The sequence below is a fragment of the Pagrus major genome, chromosome 7, assembly GCF_040436345.1.
Source record: "Pagrus major chromosome 7, Pma_NU_1.0".
NCBI classification, from domain to species: Eukaryota; Metazoa; Chordata; class Actinopteri; order Spariformes; family Sparidae; genus Pagrus; species Pagrus major.
Window position 1 is genome coordinate 22,214,169 of NC_133221.1, and position 15,411 is coordinate 22,229,579.

Genomic DNA, 15,411 nt, shown 5'->3' on the forward strand with positions numbered 1-15,411 from the left:
ATGATACTCCTTTATTACTATAACAACATTTCTAACATGATTATGATTATCATCATGCAGTAATAAGAATAGTATATAATTATATAATCTCAATTTTCTAATAAATACTACCAGTGGAGATATTTCACCCCCTACAGTAAAGACAATAAATAAATATATTTCATCTTCAGGACGAAGTACCATAACTGCAAACCCTGCCATTTCTGTTGGTGGATCCTTTAATACACCTGTACAGCCTGTACATAACCTGTAAAGTGAAGTTATACCAACAAACCAGCCATATATCTACCTCCAGAAAATCATTGTCATCAGTAAAATCATTAAATTCCAAAGTCAAAAGTCCCCAAAATATAATACAATTATGAATAATAATAATAATAATAATAATAATAATAATAATAATAATAATGTATTAGGAGGATATTGTAACACTACACAATTTTCATTTGACCTTATTTTAAATTCATTAAATGATTAATGTCTGTAGAGAGGCACTGTCTGGGGGCGGGACAAGCGACCGTCAAAGCTGTCAATCATGATCAAGCACTGTTCTTATTGGTTGTGGAAAAGACCAGCGTCTCTCAAAGACGTCATCACGCAGCTATCCGACCTGTCCTTGAAGCCACAACACAGGCAAGATGGTCGCATACTGGAGACAGGCAGGCCTCAGGTAAAAATACATGTATATTCACAGAGTTAGCTTTCTGGCCAATGTCAGCAACCTTATTTTGATGAAGGATTTGTTATTGTAATTGCATATTTTTTATACTTTTTTGGAATTCCGTCTACTTGGTCCCTCAGAGAGCTACGTAACAGCTAGCTACTGTCATAGCTATAGCTAGCTTTTAAATCCATGCGGTTAACTTAAGGCGCTAACGTTAAGATAATAACCTACCAAGATGTGACTCTTTCTGTTTCAGTGCATCGGATACATTATTTGTTATTATCGAGGCAGTTATGTTTTGCCCTTCCAGAATGATCCCTGACAGCATTGCTTGCCCTTTAGCATGCGGCTAACAAGTGTGTCCTCTCTGCAGCTACATCCGCTTCTCCTCTATCTGCGCTAGCGCGTTGCGGGCTGCGCTGAAGCCGGAGTTCAAATCCGAGGCAATGAAGGCCGCAGAGGCTAGCGTCAAAGTCCTCAAACCTAAAACGGCGGCATGTAAGTTTGTCGGATATTTTCTAAATCACTAGCACAGAACTGCATATACAATAATTATCTGCACATAGATGCATCATGGCCCCTGACAGTCTGTGTATTTCAAGGAGAGGCAGGTATGACATTGACTGGTGACAGTGGGCAGGTTTTCATTTCAGTCACAGCCTGGTGGAAGAAGGACTCAGAGCATTGAGATGGTTATACTACAAGGTTACAAATCTATCACATCTATTAAGGCAAAAGTACAGCAGAATTGTGAACCACAGTTGTGCACATTACAGTATCAATTCATTATAAAGAAGTGCCATTTTGTCATACTGTTTATTTCTAATTGACTGAATGAACATTTGAGCACAATTTTAGTGTTGTACCTTGTCAAGATTGAGCTAGTTCTTCCTAGACAAGGTTGTTCATTCAGTATACTTGGGCAAACATTATTCTAGATCAGGAGTCCCTATAATTTTTCATACCTTCTTAACCCTGTTTGTAATAGTTATTGAATATCCGCTTATGAGATTAACCAAATAGCTCAGTACAGAATTGCATGATCTACTTGAATTTTCTTAATGTGAGGTGAATCCAATAATTGGAGAATGAGATTAACTGTTAAAATCAAAAATTGGCATGACTTTCATAAAATTATGATTTAGTTTTGCCTTATTATTGAAGAGCTCCCCAAATTGTCTACTCTTCTTGTGTTCAATGCAAAACTGGCAGTCTCAAAAGGCAGATCAAAACCTTTCTTTAATAACATATTTCTCTACCTGATGATGCCTTTTATCTTGTGGACATGACAGAAGCCATTATTATAAGGTGCAACAGATGTGTGCTCACTTTTGTGTTTCAATGTTTTGTATATATCATTTGAATATTGTGTATATTATGCCCTGCCCTTGTCATTGTCTACTATGTTTAATGATGCTGCAATAACTCTACTGTCTCTACTAACCCCGAAACCTGCAGTCACTGATCTGAATAAGTTTTTTGTTCTGCTTGGGATGCAAAATGCTTTTCATGAGGATATTTTCAGTAATTTTTCTGTCCTCCTGCTTTTTTCCTCCAGGATATGAGCCCGTGATGTAGATAGTTTTTCCTTGAGTTGTGGGGTCATGTCCTGTCCTGTCCTGCATGCTGTGGAGAAGGCACAAAAGATGGATGACACCAAGATGATCTGTTTGAGACTGTGGACCCGAATGGAATTGCTGTTTTTTCCCTATTAATTTGTAATGAAAATTGTATTAAAGATGGACATCGGAAATACATTTTGTTTCGTTGTGTTGTTTCCTAGTTTGTGAATGTCGCTTTCACAGCGCTGAAGAACAAGACACCACAACATTTCTGTCTGTAACAACATTTTTTATTTTGGTATAAATTAATCAGTGCAGTAATCCACATAGTCATAAACATGGTATTTACAGAGGTATGTGTGTGTTGATCCATGAGTATGTCAATAGTTTGTTGACATTTCATTTTCCATTAAGATTTTTACGCCAGGAAGTAGAGTGTCAAATAACACCCTGAATCTAAATTCATTCGAAAGCCATGCATTGCCCAGAGGGCTAAAAACAACAGTCAAGAACAGTGTTCTTTTAACTCAAATTAATTGGTTGTGGGGCACATGTCATTGTTGTTATTGTGTGTGGTTTGCTTGTATGTAGGCCCAGTGTGTAGGGTTTGGTGGCATCTACTGGTTGCAATTAACTGAATACACATCCCCCCCCAAAGAAATGAAAAAACAATTTTTAGTCTTAGGTGATGATACACTAATGAAAACATACTACATTTCTGCCAACAAATCCTAAACATGAGACGTTTTAAATAAATCATTCTGCTTTTTGGCATATAAAGGGTCAGTCAACCAACCAATAGAAATGTCAAGAAAAGTAAATCTTACATTAAGGACTTCTTTAAACGATCATCAGTCCATAATCAAACTCAGTGTTTTTCTCAGTATACATGTAATGGTATCGTGAAAGGCATTTGACCTACTTTATATGAGGACAGATCTGCTTCAGAAAAAATCTCTGGCCATTCAATTAAATTGAAAGGTCAAGATTAGCAGCAGAATCAGAGAGGGACTCAAAATCTTTCCCAGTGACACTTCAGCAGGATTCATGATTACAGCTGGATCATGAAACTTTTTTTCTCCTGCTGCCCCACAAATCTAATTATAACTGCAGTTACATAAAAATAAAAATGAAATGACAATTTCTACAGAACCAAATTTTATTTGCTCTAATACATCAGTTTGGTGTGATAGGAGTTCAGTGTGGACACTCCTGACGTCCTGTATGACCAGATAGTATCCACCAAACCCTAGCTGTCTTTCTTCTCTCTGGTCATCTTGATCATGGTCTCCGGCGATCGGTAGAGGAAGATTAGTTTCTCAAACAGTGTCTCCTCCAGCTCCATCTCTCCTGTCTCACGCACCACGAAAATGTCCGTGCAGAGTTTCAGGACTCGGTCCACACACGGCAGCTCCTCAAACATGATGGACCTGGAGATCCCGTTAAAGAACTCCCTGACGAACTTTCCGATGACCAACACCACAGACATGTACAGGCCTACGATGCTGTGGTAAGGGGGGAAAACATAGATCATCTGTGTCATCAATGGAAAAAAGTGAAGACAAATATTGAGAATAGAGAAGAATACAGTGAGACATTAACTTACAGTTATAGGGGGGTTTAAAAACAGATTTCCGGACAAAAAGCAGGTGAGATCGATGTATAGTTACATACCCGTGTCCAGCCAGAAAGCCCAGACTGGAGGGGCTGACTTTATCATTGAACACCACGATCTGTATGTTTTGGCACTTTTGGTTGGACGAGGTGAGAACCGGGGAGCACTCCTCTACTACCCACCACTGGTCTGCCTCTTGTTCTGACCCCGAAGTGACCTGTTGAAGTTTGATTGACATGGGCCTGAAGAAAGCCAGCGCCTGGTCCGGACGCTCCGAGTGATCTGAAGGAAGACGTGGCAGAGTTATATTAAACTGCATGTATTAAACAAGATCTCAGTCAAGATCTCAACAAGATCATTCTGATTAGTTCATTAACCCCTGTTTGAGCCCAGAAAGCTCAAAATGAGGCCTGATATCCCAGGGTAGACCAGAAATAAAATCCCTAAGCCTGGATGAATTTCCGGCAAATGGGATCATATTATTAAAAAAACCCCAGCTAAGATGGATACCTTTGGATATTTTAAGTACAACGCAGGTTATTTCTTTACATTTTTAGTACTGTCAATAAATAATGTACAATAAACTGAAACTAACCTGCTTTCAGCCTGGTTGCCATTTTGGACTCTGGTCCTTTGGGACCCCTGATGAACTTTGGCATCAGAGAATTAATGATCCTGCAGGACAGAATAGCACAGTTTAACACCTTTTGAGCTCAAGTCAGACTGAGAGAATACTGAGCGATGTTGCTGAGGTTGTAGAAGTGTTGAGAAATAGTTGATGACATACAGTCCTTCAACTCATGCAGTGTCACACTTGGGTTGTTTCAATACTGATACCAGTATGAAACCTAATCTTAATTATAGATTTTACTAGCGTTTTCATTTGATTTAATTAAGCTCTTCTCTAGCATTAACATCTCTAGTAAAGAAGGAATCTGCATTTTCACCTTTCATAGTACAATTAACAATAGCTGGTTTTGTTCTGTTTACTGAGACCCACACTGGTTTGCTGCTGTTGCCTTTGAGCATCTGGACGATCTCTTCTCTCAAGACCTTGTCCTCAAACTTCACAGTGTGTTCTCCCACCGACTCTGCGTTTGTTGATATTGATGCATTCCTGTGAGGAAAAGAGAGGAGCGGTCAGTACACACACACACACACACACACACACACACAAACAAACACCTAGTATAAGCACACACACACACACACACACGCACACACACACACTGACCTGAGCAGCGTCCAGCGTAAGGTCATGTATATATGAGTAGAGTTGCTGAGTTCCAGTATCATGGCCTCACGACTGGCCGGGCTGATGCTCCACAGCAGACTGGCATCACTCTTGATCTTCGCAACAACAATGTCGTAAGGGAAGTAGTTCATTATGAACTGCATAGCAGCCTGGGAGAGAGAAAGGGGATTAGATTGAGTTATTTCAATAAATGTCACCAGAGTCCTGAAATGAATTAAATCCTGATTGTGTCTCTGAGTGCTACATGACAGACAGACAGGAAACAAGAGGAGAGAGAGGTACAACATGCAAGGTGCCTGCCAGCCAGAATCGAACCAGTGACATTGTTTTTTTATCGTTTGTTTCTTAGATCAGGAAACTGGACTGATGGACGGACGGATGGACAAAAAGAAAAGACTGTCATGAGTAGATATACATAAATGTTAGAAAGAGCTCCCCCTCATGGCTGTGGGCAGTTATTATGATTGAGAGTTATTTCTTTGAAATACAGTACAGTACAAACACTGTACATTTTACTGTCACATTCCTGGTGGCGACTGGTTTTGTCTCAGTTTGGTGTTAACAGTGAAATGAATGAAAGGAAGTGAGTCTTACTGGCTGGGTCGCGTAGAGTTTGGTGAGTCTGTTGAAGTCAGCCTCTGTGTATGGAACCAAGTTCTGCTCCTGGGCACTCATGCTGAACAGAGGCTGTGGAAACACAATCAGAACGACTGATCAGGGAATTGTGATCTGATCAGGGATCAGGGAATTGGTTGTAGCAGCATCGTTCTAGGAGGCAATGGTTGGCTTCTTTGGTCCAGACTGAATTAGCTTGACAACTACAGGACAAGTTGTCTAATTCCCATGCAATTCTCCTCAGATGTTCATGGTCTCTGCTGGTAATCAAACTGACATTGGTGATCCTCTGACTTTTGCTCCAGCTCCACAAGAGGTTCACATTTGTGGTTGTGAGTGAAATGTTTTAACCTTTCGATGGATTAACATGAAATTGCATTTTGTATACCCATTCAAGTTGCCTGTTGGATGTAATTTAGGCTGTCTCCCTCTGTTTAAATGGTGTTAACGTGTAAACTGGTGACTTTTATCCACAAGACACCACAACTTTTTTTTTACTGTAGCACTTGAACACATGAATATTAGCCACCTCAGTGTTTTAGAACAGAAGCACATAAACACTAAAAGTTAAGAGCTGGCACACCGTTGACCTGTTTTATATCCTGACCTCATATCCTGAGATGCTGAGCTGGATGGAGACGTCCAGCGGCTGATTGGTGACTCCGGCTGCTGACTGGACCAATGACATGAACAGGAGCGGGAACCAGATGATGCTGATGAGGGCGAAGATGATGAATCCTCCCATCCCGTATTTCACCACCTTCTTCTTCTTCTGCCCTGGAGCTCGGGGGTATTTCTGGAAGAATTACGGTAACATTAGTATAGTACATACTAAGGTCAAATATTCAGTGTGTTGGGTAGAAAATTATTTACATTATCATTTCATTTATTTAAATTCACAACAGACCTTTCATAGTATTTAAATCTAATTTTGACTATGTGCTATTGTAGTAACACTGGTCTAAACATTACAATGATGGTGATGATGAAATGCAGTGAGCAGGACGTGTACTACATGTTCTCATTTACTTTCTCTGACTCCCTCCAGCACTTGAGTACAAATATGTTAGCATAGATGTCTTCAATACAAATCCAACTGGAGAGAGACAGAGTGGTGTCGGTCCAAACCCAATCCATTACTGCCCTCAACTCTGTCAGGAAGGGAACCAAACGAAACCTGGAGGTGGAGACAACAAAAGAGAAATTAGAAAATACTCAATAAAAACTATTTTTTGAAAATCAAATACCAAACAGAAAACAATTCACAAACACTCTCAGCACTCTATCATGAGTGTTTACGGTGTAGAACATGTGTCTTCCTAAAATAGGTACAATCTCTGCAGGCTGTCAGCGGAGATATTGTATGCACTAAAGCCAGTAACTGTTTTTTTACCCTTGGAAGAGGAAGAGGTTCAGATAGTTGAAGTTCTTGGTGAGGAAGTTGCCCAGGATGCGGTTTGGGTAGCCACATTTGATTTGGTAGGCAGACAAGCCGAAGTAGATACACTTTACAAAGTACCAGAGCTGAGCAATAGGGTTATTGTTGAACCTCCTGTGGAGCAAAACCAATGAACATATCTAAGACAACATTCAGTTTAGCAGTTTTTCTTAATGATCTTTCATTCAAGAATTCAAATTCTAATTGAAATACTGGATTTAGGGATGGAGGTTTTTATCAGATCAGTAGGTGTTGGTTTGTTTTTTAAATGTATTTATTTATTTTTTTCATTTAAAAAAATATTCAAAAAATCAGTTGAATAATGTATTAAGTTGGTGACCTCTCTGTGACTCCGGGGAGGATGAAGAACATCCAGAAGTGTATACCGAACACCAGCACCACCTGGAAAACACACTTTCCCATCAGAGACTTCTTCAGGTAGAGGGCACGGTCCACTATCATGGTGCCAAACTGCATGAGCAGCATGACGAGGAAGGCCTCGGGGACCTGGTCCTCCGACAGAGACTCTGTGATGTCTCCCGCTGCAGAGTATTTCTACAAAGAGACAAAGCCTGATTGTGTCATACCGTACATGAAATAATAATGCATTTGGTGAGTGGCAGGGCAGACTCTTACCCCAAAGGCGGAGTATCCATATATAGTGACAATGAAGTTGACAACATCGATTAGAAACATGAGGGCATAGACGTCACACACAGGACTGTATTCTGGGTGGATGATGTCATAGAAAAACTGCCTTATGGGTAAGTAAATGCGAAGGGCACTGTAGAAAAAAACAAAGAATATATAGAGTCAGAAAACACTTTTCTCCAAACTGTCAGATTCACAAACTCTGAATGTTAAACTGATAGAGGAAACAAATCAGTCATACAGTGGTAAAATGTCTCCAGCATTCTTAACAGATATACAAGCGACTATCAATGCATGTAGGTAAGCTAGATTTACAACCATGAACTGCAATGCCTCCAGTTCAGGTCTGGACAGTTATCTTTGTTTTTCTCATAATTTCTTGTCATCTCCGTGTTGTAATGAGAATACAACTCTCATTTTTGACTGTTATTTACACTTTTAATATCTTAATGAATGGAGTTACATTTTATTGATACCTTTGACAGCATACTTAAAAAAATTTAAAAAGATCGGATTTTGGTCCGCCATAACACAAGACAGTCTTTTAACTGTGCTGAGCATGAATTTAACTTTGTATCATTTGATTTCGCAGACTTTATACATATTCTAACAGACGCTATTGATGCTGTGATAATTGATATTGAAGGCTGTGTTAATAACAGGGTCCTCTTAATCAGAAAATATGTCTCGATCTGCTGGAGGAAAGGTCACAGACAAAAAAGAGACTGTTTAGACAGAAGGTAGGGTAGTCTGATGTTGATTTAAGACATAAAATGTGGACCAAAACAAGACAACGCACACTTCTATGATGGCAGCTTTGGCCTGTAGCATCCTCCCTCTGACCGCCTGTCTCATCCTCTGCTTCCTGGTCAGCAGAACATTGTGTTGTCGCCGGCTCTTCTTCTTGCTGTGCTCCTTCTTGGGCTTCACCTCTCCAGTGAAGAAATGACACATGAGAGGACAAATGTTATTAGTAACAACAAAACAAGATCAAAAGACAACATCAAAAATAAAAATAAAACTAGATTCACACAGACTCTAAATTCACCCAGTATCTCAAGGTTTTTCTAAATATTCACCATCAGCCTCTGTTGACTCGCCTCTCTTTTGTCTACAGAATAAGGAGGTGGTGGAGGCGTGGAGAGGGAGGAACTTCAGCCGCCGTTGAGGTTTCTCTTTGTTGCTCCTCCTTTCTCCTCCTGACATCCTCTTCTTGTCCACTTTCTTCTTCATCTTCTTAAAGAAATCAGGCATTTCTACCTCCTTCTGGTCCCACAGCCCGTGACACTATAAAGTCATGGACAAAAACAGAGTCTAACATGTGAAACTGCACAGCAACGCAGCTGGTGTTCCCTTACAAGACCTACAGCTCTCTCAAAGAGAAGATGAATTTCAATTATGATTTTTCACCTTGAGAATAGACCGATGGAAGAACAGAGCAAGCAGCTGAATGAGGTCAAAGAGGACGTAGCCATCTTTCTTCTCCACCCCAATGATGTTGGGCAGGGCGAAGGGCCGATCAGCGTTGATGCCTCGATAGGCAGATGTGGTCCAGGGGAAGAAGCCAAACTGGAAGAAGTACTTCACCACAACTGTCAGCTGAGAGAAACAGAGGAGGCAGTTCTGGATTATGCATCAGCAGAAAAAACTGAGTAATTGTCATTAAGAAGTTCTTAGTTAATAAGAAGTAGTGGGTCCTTCTTTGACACTATACATTTTCTGTATTTCAGAGTTAACAATACACAGATGTTTTTTATAAAAACTAATTTATGTTCCTTTTTCTCTAGTTGGTGTTCAAAAAATTGTAAATTCTTAAAAAACCCTTTTGTTTTTATGAGATTATATCTGTGCCTTACTGTATAAAAAAGCATAAATCATTAGAGACAATGAATGAATAAGATTAAAAAATACAGTAGGTGGCTAAACTGGTAGAGGGAGGGCACAACTGAATAATGTGGCCGTGTTTTCTGGCAGGCTGTATCTTAGTAGAGAACAGAATTAAGTTAGACGGTTAGAAAAAGTATCAAAATCAATGCAGCAGAACCACAGATATCATCTTTTTATCACACGCGTTTCTCAAACCTGATACTTGCCTATATTACACACAATGCAAATCAACTGCTGACAGTAGTGCTTAGCCACCAGCACCAAGCAGAGATGAGGGGTGTGCTCTAGAGGTCTAATGAGCTCACGTCTTATGAGATATTTTTTTACTTTTAAACTTGACATCAGTGACATCACAAGAGGCAATATATCAAATTTGTGTGCAGGATTTATAGTGATCTATTGGCAGAATTGTAATATAATATTCATAATTTTGTTTTCATTAATGTATAATTACCTGAAACTAAGAACCGTTGTGTTTTCATTACCTTAGAATGAGCCTTTTATATTCCCCAGAGTCTGCCATTTTTCTACAGTAGCCCAGAACAGACAAACCAGACACTGACTCTAGAGAGGTCCTTTCGCATTTATTTTTACATGCTTTGCATGAATTTCCCTATGTTACTGTACAAGCAGAGCAATTGTGAGAAATACTGGGTATAATATGTGACACCTTGTTAAATTTTGTTTTTGTCTGCCATTATTAATTTGAGCATTTTGAGTATTCCTCCAATGAACAATGAATTATTTATGAAACATAAAACTGATTGCAGATTTGTTGTCTATTTGCTTCAAAATGAATATTAAAACCACCATGAAAACCTCACGTTTGAAGATGATGTTGAACACACCACAGGATGCCATAATAACTTACCTCTGTGTAGATTATGGCGGTCATCCAGAAACGTTTGCTCGGTCGGGGCACGGACAGCATGGCCCAGAGGAAGATGAGAATGGGCAGGATGAGCGAGAGGAAGGAAGCCGACACCATGTGGTTGAGGATAATGACGAAGTAGCACAGCATCTCTGATTTGGACACCATGGTGTTGTAGAGGGCAAACCCCAGCTTCAGTGGCCTTGGCAACATTGTGAAAAACTTATTGGACTCTGAGATCTCGTCATTTTCAAACATGCTATAGAGATGATGGAGGGAATAAAAGAGAATGAATTAGAGCATGAAAAGTCACACAGCAGATCTATGTTAAAAAAATGACCTTGTTTTTTAAGTAAACCACTCCTTGTGTTTACTTACTTGTTAAGGAGCAGCTCACTGGCAGTGAGATTCCTTGTTTCCTGACTCAGAGGTCTGGAAGACTCTGGGAGGTCCAGGCTTTTCTCCCCATCACTGTCCCTGAAGCCCAACGAGGTGCATTCTGAGTAATCGATGCATTCATCTTCTTCCCCCTGATGTGTTTCCTCCTTCAGCTCTTCTCTCTTCACCTCATGATCCTCCTCTCGTTGTTCCTCTTCCTCCTCTCTCTTTTCTAGTTCTTGCTCACCTCTCTTCTCTCCTTCCCCATCCTCTTCCTCCCCTCTCTTTTCTAGTTCTTGCTCACCTCTCTTCTCTCCTTCCCCATCCTCTTCCTCCTCTCTCTCTTCTAGTTCTTGCTCATGTCTCTTCTCTCCTTCCCCATCCTCTTCCTCCTCTCTCTCTTCTAGTTCTTGATCATGCTTCATCTCACCCTCAGTACCCTCCTCATCTTCCTCTTCTTGCTCGTAGTGCTCCTTTTGAGGGCCATCATCTTCACAGCTTTTGAGACAAGCATAGAGACAGGGATATTTTAAATTGAAGAATTAAGAGAATATGTACTTTGAGAAAGTCCTGGATTCTCTCTACAACACTTCTCCTACTGTCAGTGACCTCACCTTGGGGAAAGGTCATCAGTCTCAGTGGTCAGGTCGACGTTGGTTGTTCTCAGGAGCCTCCGTCTGAGCTGGTCAGCAGCAGGTTGAACAACAGGTGGCTCGTCCAGCTCCTCCTGAGTTGGCTGCCGCGAGCCGAGCATCGTCTCATCAGTCATACAGCTGAGGGTGAAGAGGAAAGAGAGAGCAGATGAGCATAAAGGGGCTTAAAGTACAGGAATAATGCTGTTAATGTGCGCACAGTAGATGTATGCACATATAGTAAGGTATACAGGGTAACCTACCTTGAAACACTGCTGCCCCAGGACAATTTGGAGGCTTGGTTCTTCAGCTTGGCATAGGCATGGTGTGAGGAGGGGACAGCTGGTGGGGAGGAAGAGGGAGGCAGGTCGTCTAGGCCATCTTGAGATGAAAGTGTGTTCTGACGGGAGATCCAGGTTTCATAAAACTGCTTCACGCTCTCCTGGCTCACCTCTTTGCCCTGCAGAGTGACGGAGTGGGAGGAAAAGAGGAAAACAGAATGCTGAAGCACACAAAGAGGATAAAACAGTGTGGTCTGACAAACTGAGAGCGTATCTGAACCGATTTTACTGTACTGCACGTCTGTGTTTGGGTTTACTTCTTGTGTTATGTAAGTACAGTACGACTTGACTGATATTGGCTTTTGAAACCTTTGTCACTGATGACATCACATAATAATAGACAACACATTTTGAGTTGTCAAAGCAGGAAAAGCACAGGTGTAAATAGTAACATTAACGATGGCTCCACTCCATGTCAGTGAGTGAACATGCCAGAACCCTGGAAATGGCTCACCTAAATGGAATGCAGCCATTGTCATGGTTTTTAGTAAGGAGGGAATTATTCAACCTGTGTTTTTTCTTGCTTGACTGGTCAAAATGTCTGTAAAGGGTCTAAAAATGTACTTTAATAACTGAACAGTTAAATGAATAAATTAAATGCTTAAAGAACAAAAATACTAGAAAAATATTTTATTTTGTGCACATTTTTCAACTTAAGATACAAAGAGACGGACCTGATTTTACCTGCTTAAATGTGTTGTTTTATGCTTAAATAATTAACTTTATTGAAGTTTTTTTGCAGAGGTATGCAAAAAATAGATAGACGGATTAAATGAATAAATAAATAAATGAATAAATGAAAAAATAAATATCAGAAAGGTTTAAAAAAGGATAAATGTATAAAAAGAAATGATAGCATTAATTTTCATGACTAAATACATTAGAGAAAGAAGCTCCTTGCAGCACACTGAATATCTTTCACAGTAAATGTGCCATGTTATTTCTATTTTAACCATATCTGTATATAGTACATACAGTATGTTGGTCCTCCAGTTTTGCCAAAAATACATGCACCGGTTACAGTGGGTCTTTCAGTACAGTAGGCTACATCCATCAGCCAGGAAATCAGCATCATAGCTAAGTGCCCATGTAGTCCATATATGTGCGAAAGTTGCATTTGACATGTAAAAGTGATTTTTTTTAACAATAGTAAAAGTGGTAAAGTAGTAAAAATATTAGCTGATATCAATTTATAAAACAAATTATCATCATCATAAGTAAATTTGCTTTAAGGTTTTTTTTTCAGTTATCCATCCAGTCCTCTCACCTTCTTTTGTTGCTGGCTGAGTAACGCTCGCTCGAAGCGCAGCACCTTGGAAATGTCCAGGCTGTTTTTACAGAACGAGTTCAGACTCTCCGTCATGTCGTCAAGAACAGCCTGAACAATCACCAAGCTGAACTTCAGGTTGCTAATGACCCGCTGCAGAATGTTTTCTGTAAGGAGAGGACAAGTACATGAGTGAGTGAAGTCGAGTATGAATGTGTCAGTGCAGTAGAGGTTTTTCCTGCTCTTGATTCACAGTTTCACTGCTGCTTGTTCGTATTACAACAACAATAAAGAGAAAGCTACTCAGTGATAAAATACTAACTTGTCAGAAGTTTACAGTGGTAGAAGCAAGTAGTTTGTTTTTTACCTTTTTCCTCCACTACCTCCTCTGCTACAGTGCTTTCATCCAGTTCATCCTCACTAGACTCCGCTCTTTCAATACCTGGAAAAAATCAGATTATAATGATAAGTCATTTTTGCAGTTGCAGTGCATTTTTCCACAACTACCAGCCAGATTAATGTTCCATTCACAACCCCCAAAGGATGATTTCTAAGGATTCTGGTAACCTCGTGACCTCTCCTGTGGCTTCATGATCAGAACAAAATATCCCTTTAACACTCTTGTAAAAACCGATGTACCAAACAAAAAAGGGAACACAACTGTTAGTGACATACTTATGCCTGTATCACCAAATCATTCCATATCATTAATTAACTTCATGAAACAAGACTCGAAATTTAACTCCAAAGACTGATATGATTCAATTAAAACAGACCACAAAATACAGAATTAAATCAACACCACTTTGCTCTCTCACCCTGCTGTTTCTGCAGCTCTCTCTTTTCTCTCTTCTTCTCCTCTTTTTTCATTTTTTTCTTATCCTTCTTCAGGTCCTTCAGAGCCGACTTAGAGCTCGTGACCCAGGCATTGTACACCAACTGGAAAATCAAAAACATCAGATTAACATCTTGAGTTATGTGACAATATAAAGACATTAAAGGAGAGGGTATAATGTAATGTATGTATGTAGTTAATGTAAAATTAATTTAATACAATTCATAATTTAATTCATCATTCGTCATTAGTTCTTTTTGTTTCAGGTGTTTTTCTGGCTCTCACCTGGAAAGCAGATTTTTTCTTCGGTGGTTCCTCCTCTTCTTTCTTCTCTGGAACTTCCTCCTCTTCCTCCTCACTGTCACTCTCAAACAGGTGGTAGCCACAGTTGTTTTCCACTGCGTAAAACGGATCAGTAACAAAACTACATCATTAGACTTTCTGTTGAGCTTTTAAGCAAGGTATGTGACCCAGAGCTGGTTTGTTTAACCCATCAGTGTGAGAGAACTGAGCCATGTTTAACGTTGTGTGATGTTGCTGCTCACCTCCAGGCCGAGACACCCATGGCTTCCACCATTTTCCTGCATCTCTCTTCGCCTTCTCATCATCATCTGGAAAACACAGATCAGTCTGTTTAGTTATTTTTATGATTTTGAGTTTTATGAAGTAAACACTCATGCAAGTATAGATGTGTGTGGTAAGTGTATTATAAAATTGGACCAAAACCCCATGTTGACAAAATTATCTTTACGGCCAAAACATTTAATGCTTAAATAGGAGATTTTTTTTACTACGGAATATCTCTTCTGTCACAAGAGAAATTTATTGGAAATGTCATATACACTCTCCTTCACTTTTTTGTTTAGTAGTGAATAATACGAGAATACTGTAAATACCAACAGACTAAACCTGCCGACCTAAAATATTTTCATCGAAGGAGCCTGCTAATGCTTTGCTGGTTTATTAACAGTAGAAACAGGCAATGAATTGACTTGTGTTACCCAGTGTCACCTGCTCCTGAACAGCAGGTAGAGCTGGTTTGTCTGCTGCTGCTGGCCGACCCTTCTGTTTAGATTTGATCTTCTCCATCCTACAGAAAGAGGGCGAAAAGACATGTTACCTGCTTTCTGTTTTCTTTTTTGAGAGAAGATAAACAGGAGATTGAGAGGGGAAGTTCTGCTGGTTGTCACTGCACACTGGAGCCATTCATTTACAGTCAGGTGAGTTGAAATGGAATTGACCTATTTCATTATTAATTTTATTTCGTTAACTCATAATCTTATTCTAATCTTTGTTAATTCCCTTCCTTTATTATTATATTTCATAACTGCAATTGTGCTTTGGCAACACATATAAAATGTCAAGCCAATAAAGCCTATTGACGTGAATTTAATTGAAAT

At 39.7% G+C, this 15,411-nt stretch overlaps 2 protein-coding genes across 2 annotated transcripts in view; one reads left to right on the plus strand and one right to left on the minus strand.

Annotated features, from left to right (window-relative positions):
- The first annotated feature begins 595 nt into the window (after positions 1-595).
- On the plus strand, positions 596-2,419 carry atp5f1e (ATP synthase F1 subunit epsilon). Its single transcript, XM_073470123.1, has 3 exons — positions 596-670; positions 1,038-1,162; positions 2,223-2,419. Coding segments are annotated over exons 1-3 (159 nt in total). The 5' UTR covers positions 596-638; the 3' UTR covers positions 2,225-2,419.
- Positions 2,420-3,475: 1,056 nt separating this feature from the next.
- Positions 3,476-15,411, minus strand: part of LOC140999686 (piezo-type mechanosensitive ion channel component 2) — a 31,307-nt gene continuing 19,371 nt past the window's right edge. The window contains exons 33-56 of the mRNA XM_073470208.1: positions 15,013-15,101; positions 14,557-14,622; positions 14,297-14,409; positions 13,995-14,115; positions 13,544-13,618; positions 13,177-13,343; positions 11,832-12,028; positions 11,551-11,709; positions 10,937-11,434; positions 10,559-10,817; positions 9,211-9,399; positions 8,880-9,087; positions 8,600-8,732; positions 7,786-7,933; positions 7,490-7,704; positions 7,105-7,263; positions 6,741-6,888; positions 6,319-6,507; positions 5,691-5,783; positions 5,076-5,245; positions 4,842-4,958; positions 4,437-4,516; positions 3,901-4,123; positions 3,476-3,731 (exon numbers count right to left, since the gene is read on the minus strand). Coding sequence (XP_073326309.1) covers positions 3,476-3,731; positions 3,901-4,123; positions 4,437-4,516; positions 4,842-4,958; positions 5,076-5,245; positions 5,691-5,783; positions 6,319-6,507; positions 6,741-6,888; positions 7,105-7,263; positions 7,490-7,704; positions 7,786-7,933; positions 8,600-8,732; positions 8,880-9,087; positions 9,211-9,399; positions 10,559-10,817; positions 10,937-11,434; positions 11,551-11,709; positions 11,832-12,028; positions 13,177-13,343; positions 13,544-13,618; positions 13,995-14,115; positions 14,297-14,409; positions 14,557-14,622; positions 15,013-15,101 — 4,072 coding nt within the window. The remainder of the gene's footprint in view (positions 3,732-3,900; positions 4,124-4,436; positions 4,517-4,841; positions 4,959-5,075; positions 5,246-5,690; positions 5,784-6,318; positions 6,508-6,740; positions 6,889-7,104; positions 7,264-7,489; positions 7,705-7,785; positions 7,934-8,599; positions 8,733-8,879; positions 9,088-9,210; positions 9,400-10,558; positions 10,818-10,936; positions 11,435-11,550; positions 11,710-11,831; positions 12,029-13,176; positions 13,344-13,543; positions 13,619-13,994; positions 14,116-14,296; positions 14,410-14,556; positions 14,623-15,012; positions 15,102-15,411) is intronic.

Excerpts from the sequence above, each read along its gene's own strand:
- atp5f1e (XM_073470123.1), top strand. The coding sequence starts at position 639 with ATGGTCGCATACTGGAGACAGGCAGGCCTCAG. Across the intron at positions 671-1,037 it reads TGGAGACAGGCAGGCCTCAG|CTACATCCGCTTCTCCTCTA; the intron begins GTAAAAATACAT and ends TCCTCTCTGCAG.